Raw genomic sequence first — 14,262 nt, 5'->3', positions numbered from 1 at the left:
ATTTTAAGATGTGAGTAGCAGTCCAACCTGAAAACTATTTAATAAAAATACATTGAAACATGGGACGCATTTAACAACAAGGTTTTTATAAAATGTTTTTTAAATGTCTTTTAAGATGCATTTTTTGAAAACCATGTCATGCGCAGGATGCTGCAAAAAATGCAAGATGTGGGTTCAGCATTCAAAGACATCCATCTAACATGTATTTACATAGAAAAATGATGGAAAAGCAGTAAATTGAATGCAAAAATGAGTTGTGTGTAGATTACCCCTAATTCTACCAATTCTGATTACTGTAATGGAAAAACTATTGATATATTGGTCTATTAAATAAAGTGTAAAGTGAAATTGTAAGCGCATAGTTGTTATTCAATACTTTTTGGAAATTTATCATCTTGTTTATGAGACATTTTGCTAATTCTGTTTATGGTGCTGCTTTATTAGCTCAGGTTAATTGCAATATTAAGTTTATCTTACTGTATCTTACAGATATTTGTTGCATTGCAATAATGCAATTTTGGGGTGCAAAAATAATGTCACAGTGCCAAAAATCTGTCATCATAAAATATGCAAAAACATGCATTGTTAACTTTTAAGATTTTGCACTATTTGGGCTGATAAAGTGTTGTGCTACTTATACTTAAAATACACTTTTAAGTGTTTATTTTATTACACTTTATCTATTTGCATCTGTAGATTTCAATTACAATCCATATTAGAATATTTTTTTTCAGCAGACTCAGTTTTATTCCTATCTGTATTCTGAAGGTTTTTACTGGGGCGTTTGTTCATATATTATTTGGGCAGGTTTATATTTTATTCCTAAACACATGGTAATTTTTCTGTTACTTTCATACTTTCTATTTTCATAGGCATTTTAGTGAAAACAGAATATTCTTTCAGACTAGTGGAAAGAAACTTCCAAAATTTACTTTTAAGTGTTTATTTTATTGTAGTTTATCTATTTGCGTCTGTAGATTTCAATTACAGTCCATTTTTTTAAAAGTTTTTTCTCCACTTCAGCAGCACTTACATTCACCAAACTTAGCAGTTTTATTCCTCTCTATATTCTGAAGGTTTTTACCGTTCAGTTTGTTCATATTTCATTCGGACTGATTTCTATAACATTTTATTCATAACAGCATGATGGAAATGTATTTTCTTCCGCCTGTTGACAGTATTTTCTGATTTGTGGAGTGATGAAAAGAGAAATCCAAAATCCCTTCAGTAAAAACATTTAACTCTAATATGTCAACAAAATCAAACAAAAATTTTGAACCTGGCTTTATCCAGTGTTGAGATTTATTTTCTGGAAGTGCGTGCAAATTAGTGCATATTTACTTATAACATTTTAGAATCATCACAATACAAAAGAAAATAAAAAAATGTTTGCAGTTCTTAATGTAATCAATAAACTGGGGAAATATTGTGATAACTGTATGTTGTAATTTTATATTTTACCTTGAGATTCACTCACAAAGTCTTAAGGTGATTGATCAATAATGATCGTTATTAGGGGATTTTTGTTGATCTGTGACTCCAGCTAATCTGTTTCAGACGGAAAGTGGCCCATGGCTCAGGAGAAAGTGATAATTATAAATATCATTGTTTAATATAATCCAGATGAATATCAAATAATGTATAAACAGTGGTTGTGTATTAACTGATGCTCTCAGATGTGTGTGTGTGTTCGTGTGTGCTCAGCTGTTTGTAGATCAGTTTCTCTCTGTAGGCCATAGTTTAATCTCCTCTCAGCTGTGCTTCTCTCTCATATTCGTCTGTTCCCATCCTGACTTCTTTGTTTATCCTCTCGCAGCTCAGTGCTAATTGAAGGCCAATTGATTTGGTTGAGACTTGCCAGTAAATTTCTGCCTTCAGGTGATCTTCGAATGATCGTATTTCTAAGATGAGTGCACATGAATGTCCTTGGAGGGAAAGTCTGGGTTTTCAGAGGAGCATGATGGAAGTTAATTGATTTTGATTATAATCAGGCCCACATGGAACTGAAACACGTCATTCACAAACTTCTACACATCTGCTGCCCAATGCATTATTTTTAAAGGGATATTTAACCCAAAAATTTCACATTTACATCATCATGTTTTTCCAGTTATTGATATACTATTATAGTTTTTGTTAATATTTTAAATTAGATTTTACTATTAAATTTTCCATGTAATCTTTATATTTTAATTAAATCTTTAATCATTTTGTTGTTTTTCTCATTTTAATTTGTTTTCTTTTACGTCTATAGTTTTTAATTTTAAGTTTTTAGTTTTTGTTCATTTTGTTTGAAGTTATTTTAGTACTTCAACTTAAATGATAAAGAGAAATGTTGCTTTAGAAATGAGCTGAAATTTTAAGCTGAAGTAGGTTTTATGTTTATTTTATTTCAAGTAATGTTTATTTAAAAAAAGGTTTCTAGTTAGCGATAATAAACCAAATCATATAATTTTTTCTTTGCTGTATTATTTAATTATTATTTATTACTATCATAGTTTCGTTGATATTTTGATTTATTTGTTTTTAGTTTTCAATAAAAAAATTTTTGTGTTATGTGCATTTATAATTTCACATTAGTTTATATATAAGAAAATTCTAAATAGTGTTTTAATTTTGATTGTTTTATAGTTTTATTTCAGATTTGGTTTAAAAGCAACATTTAAAATTTTCATTTAGTGAAAGTTTTTTCATCTAACATTTATATTTTACTTTAATTTCAGCTTTATTTCGTGTAACTGATATGTTTCTGGTAGTTTTGGTTTTACAGTATTTAACAATAACAACACTGCTTCTGTGAAATATATTTTAAGAATATATTTTGAACTTTGGAATCCAAATATTTGAGTTTCATTGTAAGACATTACAAAAACAAACACTTAGACATTCTTCAAAATATGTGCCTCTGTGTTTCACAGAAGATTGAAATTCATACAAGTTTAAAATGACATTTTTGGATGAACTATCATCAAGTATTTGGGCTAATTTGAATGCAGTTTTAGTAACAAAAACTGTAGAAACTGAAACTCTGTTAAACATATTTGCCACATTTACATTGCCAAGTTTAATTGTCCAAAATATTTGATCATAAATATGACTTTCAAAAATCCATAAACCTCACAGGAAGATGTCAAGAAAGCTTTTGCCCTGTTAGTGACCCTAACAGTAAAACCCGTCCAAAAAGAAAGAGATATGCATAATTTAATAGACTTCTTTGAATATTATTTTTATTCAGGAAATATTTGAAACAAACATTGATGGAAAGTCTCTGTGACTGTTGCTCCTGTAAAAACAGGTCACATAGTTCCACTTTTATGGCCTCGTTTTTCTTCTTTCTTCTATTCCGGCTCTGGAAAAAGCAGGTTAAGCTACATACATCTTGAAGATTAGCCTGTTTCACATGAGTCTGGAGAATCACTGCTTTGGCACACGTGTGTGTCTGACTCTCCTCCTGATTGGCTGAGGCAGAGGAGTGGGCGGGGCTTTGCGCTCACGAGGGGGACTCCTGTGGCTGTTTCAGCATAGTTGACCAGCATCACGTCTTCATCACACATTGAGTTCAGGAGATGCTGGCCGATCATGTGCATCACGCAGACTGTCTCACCACAGGACGCTCACAGCGCTCGTGTGTGTGTGTGTGTGTGTTATTTTGGTTCCTCTCCTTTTGCATCAGTGCAGCTGATGTCATTGCATTTGTGAAGCGGAGGATAAATAATGTGACTCAGAGAAACAAACGATTGAAATAATCCCAGAGGAACAGTTTATTGCTCTTTTTAAGCTCGGCAGCTCAGTTATGTTTTAAGTATCAGTTTTGTTTGCAGAGTTAGAGAAATAAAAATAGTCAAGTTAATTATTAAATCATCTTGAGATCTCAGATTTTTATTGTGGGTATGGTGAGCAGATCTGAGACCTTGTTGAGAGGGGAAAAATTGTTTTGTTAATCGAAATGAAGCTAAAATAAGAACACTAATAATTAATATTAGATGAAAAACTTGCAACTAAATGAAATGAGGTAAAATAAGTTTGTTGTAATACTAAAATTGGTAAAATACACAAAATAAAAATATAAGTTAAACAAAAAATATATATATTTTTTAATATTTTAAATACTGTAATAGTAAAAATACTATAATAGAATATAAATATTACTAAAATAATGTGTTTTATTTTAGTATTATTCATATGCTTTTATATTTTTAGCTTTTAATTTATATCATTTCGGTTTTCATTGTTAGTTTTAGTTTACATTTTAGTAATTTTATTTGCTTTTGTCTTTTTTTTCTTTTCTTTTTTTTACAGAGATTTGTTTATTTCTGTTTCAGATTTAGTTTTTATTTATTTCTGGTTAGCAATTTTAGTGCTTTTTAGTTAGTTTTCAAAGAAATGTCACATTTTCATGTAGTTTAAGTTTTTCATCCAATATTTATTTTTCATTTTATTTCAGCTATATTTCAATCAAGTAAAAATGATTTCATCAAGTTTTAGTAGTAGATGATAATAATAACCGGGTACTTGAGAGGGGTCTAAATGAGTTATTAAATCGAGTTAATGTCTAATTTTCTCTCTCTCATGGTCTCCTGCGGTAAAAATCATCCCGATCCATCTTAAACGTCTTTCTCTTTTCATTATTCATGACAGTGAAATAATCAAATCTTAACATCTTATTATCTCAGAATATGATTCAGTGAGTCCATCATCGTTAATCATATGAATTATCCAACCTTTTGAGCTCTTCACCACAGTTAAACCAGATTTCTCCTCTCCATTAAAATGTTCTTCTGTTCGCAAAATAATGATGAGTATGGCTCTGTCCATCATAAAGCGTCTGTACTGTACAGTACTAATGTAAGCCGCTGTGTATCTCTTCACATGGAGCTGGTTGTGGTAAACGTGACTCTGAGGATCTTCTCGGATGTGGGCCCGGATCTGTTGGCCGGGATCTCAGGATGAGCTCAGCTCCGTGTCTCCTGCGGGAGATATTTGTGCCACAGATATGATCCACGGTGCCAAAACCAGAGCGAATGCACAACGCACAGACTCCTCCATCAAAAACACTGGCGTTTACAGACACCTGAGCTCAGATGAGATGTTCTTACTGTGTTTCTCTGTCTCTGTCACGTCTGTGTCCTGAGGTGAAGGCAGGTGAAGCAATGCTCTTTTCCCTTCAATCGCTTCATTCATCAGCCACAAAACACTGTGGTTTTTAGACGGCTGAGAGTCGTGTTCACAAAGAAACGGTAAAGACAGGTGGAACTGGGTGAAAGTGAAGAGTAAAACCTGTTTGTTTCTCTGTGTTTCTCTGGCAGGGGCTTACGGTGTCGTCCTGAAGTGCAGACACAAGGTAAGATCTCAGACACATACTTGTTCAGATCAAACACTATTCATCTCATCTGCAAAAAAAAAAGTGTTCATAAAAAGTGGGGCCTGGAAAGCATATAAGTCCATACTAATTATTAATATTGAAAGAAAGTAGCATGCAGTATGCATGTTTATTATATTATATATTATAACACAAAACACACTCTGCAATGATTTTCCGTATGTATGCATTGTAAAAATGTGCGTATGTGCTAAATATGCAACATATCGCATAATGCAATGCACTCATAAAATAAACAGCTTATGTAACATATTAGGGAAGTCGTGGCCTAATGGTTAGAAGGTTGGACTCCCAATCGAAGGGTTGTGAGTTCTAGTCTCGGGCCGGACGGAATTGTAGGTGGGGGGAGTGCATGTACAGTTCTCTCTCCACCTTCAATACCACGACTTAGGTGCCCTTGAGCAAGGCATCGAACCCCCAACTGCTCCCCGGGCGCCGCAGCATAAAAATGGCTGCCCACTGCTCCGGGTGTGTGCTCACAGTGTGTGTGTGTGTTCACTGCTCTGTGTGTGTGCATTTCGGATGGGTTAAATGCAGAGCACAAATTCTGAGTATGGGTCACCATACTTGGCTGAATGTCACTTCACTTCATATTGTATAATGTTGCATTTTACAGTTTGAAATTTTCCCTAATGCATATTGTTTTGCATATTCATTTATTTTATAATTAGCACACTTTAGTGCTTTCTGTGTATGTTGTGTATCAAAATTGCATTAGATGCATTTGCGAAATTTATTGTTTTCAGACAGTAAATCAGGATAGATTATTTTCTTTCTCATGAATGTAAATTTTTTTTTTTTAAATGTTTTAAGTTTAAATATATACACACACACACACCTGTACAGTATTTAGTGTATACTATATATATGTTTCTGTGTGCGTGTAGTAAATTTGTCTAAAAATACAGATTTTGGTCAATAAGATATATTGTATTTTAAAGGAATTAATATGTTTTTTTTTTCAAGGACACATTAAATTAATCAAAAGTCACATTAAAGACATTTGACAAATTATTTTATATTTATATTTCAAATAAATGAAAATTAACACATTCACATAGAAATTAGTTTTTTTAAATTCTAAAAATATTTCAACATTTTTACTGTATTTTTGATCAATTAAATGCAGCCTCGGTGAGCAGAAGAGACTTCTTTCGTCAGTTTGTTTCTTCTGTACAGTACGTACAGTCTGCTGTGTTGAAGTGGTATGAATAGTAACAGGTTTGTGTTCAGTGTGAACAGAATGTGTGGTGATGTGACATATGTTATGTTTATCTATTAATATCTCCTCCAGTCATGAGCCGTCAGACAGATGGTGTGTGTCTGACCCAAACACGCCGGTCACGCCATCTGCTGGACAGTTGTGCACGCTCATGTTCACTGATCTCATGCTCTTCTCTCACTTTGAGCGTGTTTCTGATGTTTATGAATCTTAAACACTGCAATTCGACTCATATTTGTTTACATGTGCATTACTGTACATGTAATAATAATAATTAATAATTCATTACATTTATATAGCACTTTTCTAGGCACTCAAAGCGCTTTACATTTACTCATCCACCACTAGATGTATTCTGAACAAAACTTCCCAGTCACCATATTCAGATAAATGTGTAGTTATTTTAATTGATATATTAGTCAAATTTATTAATTTATTAACTATTTTAGTCAAATTTAATATATTTTTAGTATATATATATATATATATATATATATATATATATATATATATATATATATATAAATATATAAAATAAAAAACTTTTTACATTATATTAAAAATGTATAAAATTATTATTATAATTGTTATTAAATTATTTATTAATACAGTAATGCATTTAATGGTTATTGCTGTTATATTTTATTTAATATTATTTTATTTACTTTTGTTTAATTTTTTATTTTAGTTATTTATTTTTTATTACAATTATTACAGTTGATATGTAATCACAAAATATTTGGGCCAAATTATGCAGCCCTACATTCAAGAATTTTTTATAATTTTTTCTCTCCCAAAATGTGTAGTCCTAATTCAGACATTGATTTGTTGATATTAATTAGTATCTATTAGTATGCTGAAGTGCTCTGGCGTCAATCTCTCTTTGTACGGATTGTTTTCTTTCATCTGAGCAAGGTTCCATTTGGCTCGGCCAATCAGGAGCCAGCATGTGTGTGAGCTATGAATATGCATGACATGATAATTCCCGTTGTGTGGCCTGTAGTTGTGGCTCAGATTTAATAAGAGCCTTCTGGAGCTCCAGAGGCTTGGGGCTGATCTGGAGTCTGTCTGATAATCAGTCCATCATCTTATCACACTCAAACACAAGCAGCACAGCACAGTTCATTCAGTTTGATCGTTCTTACTTTAAGGGCCTTATTTCTATATATGATAATCAGAAATGTTTCTTAAATATCAGTATATTATTCTGATTTCTGAAGATCATGTGACACTGAAGACTGGAGGAATGATGCTGAAAATACAGCAGAGCATCACAGAAATAAATTACACTTTAACACAGATTCACACAGAAAAAAGCTGATTCTTCTTTGACATGCAATTTTACTTAATTATTTGAAATTCTAAATATTGAGAAAATCATCTTTAAAGTGTCCAAATGAATTCTTAGCAATGCATATTACTTACCAAAACATTTTGATAAAGTTTAAATATATTTGCGCTTGGAAATTTACACAATGTCTTCAAGGAAAATGAATGATTTTTTGGCATTAAATAAAAATCTATAATTTTGACTCGTACAACGTATTTTTGGCTGTTGGTACAAATATACCCCAGAGACTTAAGACTGATTCTCCAGAAAATTAAAACTAAATCTGAAAAATAAACACTAATTCTGAATAAAAACTTCAATTGTTTCTAGTTCACTCTGGAAGAAGGACGAGATGAGCACATTGCATTGTGGGATACAGTGCAATGTCTCTTATGTGCGACACATTTGATCAAATATAGCAGTGTATTTGCATACTATTCCCAGTTTATTACTGCAGGAATACAGTAATTGTATGCTAGTCTGAACATGTGTGTGTGTGTTTGAGGTCGTTGCGTGAGTGTGTGAGGTTAATAAATCAGTTTGTGTTCAACATAAACAACACACATCCTGAGGGAGCGAACACACACACACACACACACACACACACATGTATGAACATGAGCTGTGTTTCAGTGCGTGATCCTGAAGAGAGGATCTCATCAATCTGGAGCACTGAAGGATGCTGGGAGGATACAGAGAGGCTAAAATAGGCCAGAGAGAGAGTGTGTGTAAGTCCTTTAGTTCCCCTCACACACACACACACACACACACACACACACACACGGTCCAAAACACTCGCCAAGAATAAAGTGAGTAAAAATGGGCTTTGAGCGCTGAGTCTCCATATGTTCACTAACCATCTGCTCATCATTTATTAGGAACAAAGCTTCAACTGAACTATAGGAACAATAATGAGTGAGTGACGATTCACTGGCATTAAAGACTTCTCTTCTGCTCACAGAGGCTGCGTTTATTTCATAAGAAATACAGAAAAATGCTGTAAAATTGTAAAATATATTACAATTTAAATCAGCTGTTTTCTGTGTGAATGTGTGTTAAAGTGTAATTTATAAATACATTTTCGTCTCTTTCTGTCTTGCAGGAGACTAATGAAATCGTGGCCATTAAGAAGTTTAAGGACAGTGAAGGTGACCTGATTTACCCCAACCTCCAGAAATAGAGCCGACCGACCGTCTGTGATGTCATGATGCAGCTCATGAATATTAATGAGGCTGCAGTAATGAGAGATACAGAAGAGCATTTGTTCTATACCATAATAATATAGCAACTGTTGTGATTACAAATTAATTTAACTTTTTAATTTACAACTTTATAGAAGAGCATTTGTTTTATAAATGTTCTATATCAGAAAAAAATATGTAAAATAAACAATTTAGCATCCAGTTACATAAAATGTTTTTAATTAAGGTTTAATTTGCATACATTTTCATAAACATGGATTTGTAATCTGTTCCAGTGCTAAAACAAAAATTATTAAAATCATTTTGTTAACTGAAGTAATAAAATATATTATAATATAAATATAATGGAAAAATTATAGTTTTACTTTAGTTTAAGGTCTAAAATTACTAAAAGCTTTTGAATACTTTATATATTTTATAATTTAATAAATTTCATTAGATATGACAATTAAAAAATAAGAAAATTATTTGAAAATTAAATGATTAAAATGAAACCTGAATAAATAAAAAATGAAAGCCGATATAAAAAAATTATGAAAAACTATAATACTAAATTAACTGAATAAAATAAATTATAATAAAAATATTATACTTTAAATAAGTTTGTTGAAGCACTAAATAACTGTAAACTAAAAAAATAAAAAAATTTATAAACTTAAATACTTAAAAATGTATGTATTTTTAAATTAAATAATTAAATAAATAATATAAAAAATAATATAAAAATTTAATAAATAAAATGCAACCTGAAAATGTAAAATAAAATAAATAATGAAAAAATAACACTGGCTACTTTTAAAAGTAATGTTTTACCTTGTGTTACAAATGATAAAATGTAACATTATAATGACAAATCAGTTTCTAGTTTCTACTTAAAAAATATATATATTTCTGTTTAATTAAAATCTAAACTATAACGCATGTTTATTATTTATTTATCGTGGCTCCTGGTTCAGAAAATGAGGAGGTGAAGGAGACGACGCTGCGCGAGCTGAAGATGCTGCGCACGCTGAAGCAGGAGAACATCGTGGAGCTGAAGGAGGCGTTTCGGCAGCGAGGGAAGCTGTTCCTGGTGTTCGAGTACGTGGAGAAGGTGAGATCTCCCGTCTGTGTAACTTCTCCTGATGTGTGCTGTGTTCAGATGATGCTGTGTGTTGTAGAACATGCTGGAGCTGCTGGAGGACATGCCCAACGGAGCTCCACCCGAGCAGGTCCGGATCTACATCTACCAGCTGATCAAAGCCATCCACTGGTGCCACAAGAACAACATCGTCCACCGAGGTGCCAACAAACCAAATAAAGACATTAAGAATGTGTTATTTATTTCATCTTAATCAATGTCCACTGAGGTACAAGACCACCTTTAATAAAGTATCTTTTTACATTAAAATATAATTTTAATGATATTATTTCATTTTAATCATCAATCAAATAAAACATTATATTTTAATAAAAGTTCTTACTTTTAATTATTGTCCACAGAGGTGCAAGTCCACCTGTACTAAAATATTTTTTCATATTTTTATCAAATTTAAATTTAAATAAATTATATTTTAATTATATTATTTAATTTTAATCATCAAAATATATATTTTTTTTATTTAAATTTCTTACTTTTAATTATTGTCCCCAGAAGTGCAAGTCCACCTGTAATAAAATATATTTTTAATTTTTAATAAAATAAAAAAATGTATAAATTATTTTTAATGCTATTATTTAATTGTAATCATCAAAAATAATAAAAAAACATATTCTAATTAAATTTCTTACTTATAATTATTGTCCACAGAGCTGCCAGTCCACCTGTGCTAAAATATATTTTTACATTTTTAATAAAATTACAAAAATAATAGTTATATTTTAATTATATTATTTCATTGTAATCATCAATAAAATAAAACAATATATTCTAATTTAATTTCTTACTTTTAATTTTTGTTCACAGAGGTGCAAGTCCACCGTTATAAAATATATATTTAAAATTTTTAATAAATTATATTTTAATTATATTATTTCATTGTAATCATCAATAAAATAAGATATTATATTTTAATTCAATTTCTTACTTTTAATTATTGTCCACAGAGCTGCAAGTCCACCTGTAACAAAATTAATTATATTCTAATAAAATATTTACAAATTATATATTTTAATTAAATTATTGAATTTTAATCATTGTCCACAGTGGTGCAAGGCCATCTGTAATGAAAACAACATACTGTATCATTAATTATAATATTAATAATTATATTTGATAAAATAAAAAGAATACATTATATTGTAATTATATATCATTCTCAAATGAAGTGCAAGACCACCTGTAATAAAATACATAATTTAAATAAATTTAATTAAAATATAGATTTGTATTTGATCCAAATATATTTGAATGATATTGTTTAATATAGTTATTGTCCACTACATGCTTGATGGATAGATCTGTCTCTCTGTCTCTCTTTCTAGATATCAAGCCGGAGAATCTGCTCATCAGCTCCGACGACGTGCTCAAACTGTGCGACTTCGGTGAGTTCATGTGGTCATGTGATCATGAAGCACCAATCTCTGAGCTTCTGCCTGGACTGACCAATACGCATCACAGGCCACGCCCACACTATATGCAAATGATGTGGGCAGAGCAAATTCTCGTAACTGTCCTGTATTAGACTCAAGTGTGTGTGTATGTTTATGTGTGTGTGTTTGACTCAGTGAGGCGACAGCAAGTGGTCTCTCTCTCACTCTCTCTCTCTAGACTCACTGTAAGATGCTCTGTCTGTCTATTTTTCATTCTCCTGGAGACACTGATATTGTTTTGACTGGAAAACTCACACATGCACATCATCTGGCCTCCTAGAATCATCACATATGACAGGAAATCAACTATAAGATGCTGTTTATGTCTCAGTTATTTCTTTGACATGCTAAATCAGCTCACTCTGGCCCTGTTCATGTGGGGTTGATGCTGATCCAGTGTGTTTCTCTGGCAGGTTTTGCACGAGATCTCTCTGAAAGCACCGATGTGAACTACAGCGAGTATGTGGCGACCAGATGGTATCGATCCCCGGAGCTGCTGCTGGGGTGAGAGTGTGTCCATATCACCGTTACACAGTTTTTTTTTATTATTATTATTTTTTTTTTATTGGCAACTATTTTTATTAATTTACTTATTTTGAAAAAAAAAAGAATTATATTTCAATTATATTATATAATTATATTTCATTTTATTTTAATTCCTACTTGATAATTATATGTCTGTCTATGTTAGAATGTAAACGAAATTACAAACTGTCTTAATATATATAATAAAATAACATGATATAATAAAACAAAAGTATTATGAGAATATAAAACAACATAACAAATTAAGAAATATAAACAATATAGTCAATAAATTAATTAAAATAAAATGATATAATAAAACAAAAGTATTATGAGAATATAAAACAACATAATAAATTAAGAAATATAAACAAAATAGTTAATAAATTAATTAAAATAAATATAAAATAAGTACATTATAAATTATAATATATACAGTATATGTTTACATATAAACATTAATATTATTAATATAATTAATTAACAATATAACATCATGAAATAGGTAAATTATTTTTATATATATATATATATATATATATATATATATATAAATATATATAGAGAGAGAATATACAAGATAAAAAATTATATAGATATTGAAAATATAATTAAAAATACAAACACAATTTAAATAAATGATATATATTAGATGTCATTTATTTAATTACATAATGTAAATTTTTTATTATTTAATATAATTAATAAACATAACATCACATAATATTTACATGTTTATATTTACATTTACTGTATAAAATATTCATGTTGCTAAAAAAAAGTATATTCTATTATTAAGGTATATATATATATACCTGTATTTAATAATTGTTTTGGGGGGATTTTGGGCCAAAATATGACCTGATCATGTTCCTGTTAGGTTTCACTGATTCCCTGAATGAGAGTTGATTCTCTTTGTGTTCGTTCTTGAGTCTCGACTGATCTTCAGTGTCTCTGTCAGGGCTCCGTACGGGAAGGCAGTGGACATGTGGTCAGTGGGGTGTATTCTGGGCGAGCTGAGCGACGGTCAGCCTTTATTTCCAGGCGAGAGTGAGATTGACCAGCTCTTTACCATCCAGAAGGTCCTGGGACCATTGCCGCCCGAACAGATGAAGCTCTTTTATAACAACCCTCGCTTTCACGGGCTACGGGTCAGTCAGTCAGTCTGCCTGTCTGTGTGTCTCTCTGTCTGTCCTCCGTCTGTCTATGTGTCTCTCTGTCTGTGTGTCTCTCTGTCGGTCTGTCTGTCTGTCTGTGTGTCTCTCTGTCTGTCCTCCGTCTGTCTGTTTGTTTGTCTGTCTGTGTGTCGGTCTGTCTGTGTGTCCCTCTGTCTGTCCTCCGTCTGTCTGTGTGTCTCTCTGTCTGTCTGTCAGTCTGTCTCTCTGTCTGTGTGTCTCTCTGTCTGTCTGTCGGTCTGTCTGTGTGTCTGTCTGTCTGTCAGTCTGTCTCTCTGTCTGTGTGTCCGTCTGTCTGTGTGTCTCTCTGTCTGTCTGTCAGTCTGTCTCTCTGTCTGTGTGTCTCTCTGTCTGTCTGTCGGTCTGTCTGTCTGTCAGTCTGTCTCTCTGTCTGTGTGTCCGTCTGTCTGTGTGTCTCTCTGTCTGTCTGTCAGTCTGTCTCTCTGTCTGTGTGTCCCTCTGTCTGTCCTCCGTCTGTCTGTGTGTCATTATTATCTGTGTGTCTCTCTGTCTGTCCTCCGTCTGTCTGTGTGTGTCATTATTATCTGTGTGTCTCTCTGTCTGTCCTCCGTCTGTCTGTGTCTCTCTCTGTCTTTCCTCCGTCTTTCTGTGTTTCTCTGTCTGTCTGTCGATCTGTCTGTCTATGTGTGTGTCTCTCTGTCTGTCTTTCTGCCTGTGTGTGTCTCTCTCTCTCTTTGTCTGTCTGTCTATCTGTCTCTCTGTCTGTCCGTCTTTATGTGTGTGTCTCTGTCTGTCTGTCTGTCTGTATGTGTGTCTCTCCATCTTTCTGTGTGTCTCTCCATCTGTCCGTCTGTATGTCTGTCCCTCTGTCTGTGTGTGTGTCTCTCTGTCTGTCT

The 14,262-nt window shown here is 32.1% G+C and overlaps 1 protein-coding gene across 3 annotated transcripts in view; it reads left to right on the top strand.

Annotated features, from left to right (window-relative positions):
• Positions 1-14,262, top strand: part of LOC113065416 (cyclin-dependent kinase-like 5) — a 38,630-nt gene that overhangs the window by 11,032 nt on the left and 13,336 nt on the right. For all 3 annotated transcript variants that reach the window (XM_026236639.1, XM_026236637.1, XM_026236638.1), the window contains exons 3-9: positions 5,307-5,341; positions 9,035-9,080; positions 10,091-10,227; positions 10,295-10,415; positions 11,598-11,657; positions 12,119-12,209; positions 13,192-13,381. In XM_026236639.1, coding sequence (XP_026092424.1) covers positions 5,307-5,341; positions 9,035-9,080; positions 10,091-10,227; positions 10,295-10,415; positions 11,598-11,657; positions 12,119-12,209; positions 13,192-13,381 — 680 coding nt within the window. The remainder of the gene's footprint in view (positions 1-5,306; positions 5,342-9,034; positions 9,081-10,090; positions 10,228-10,294; positions 10,416-11,597; positions 11,658-12,118; positions 12,210-13,191; positions 13,382-14,262) is intronic.

The sequence above is a fragment of the Carassius auratus genome, chromosome 48 (genome assembly GCF_003368295.1).
Source record: "Carassius auratus strain Wakin chromosome 48, ASM336829v1, whole genome shotgun sequence".
Taxonomy (NCBI): domain Eukaryota; kingdom Metazoa; phylum Chordata; class Actinopteri; order Cypriniformes; family Cyprinidae; genus Carassius; species Carassius auratus.
The sequence above is the reverse complement of the archived record's forward strand: the minus strand, read 5'-3'. Positions and strand labels throughout refer to the sequence as shown.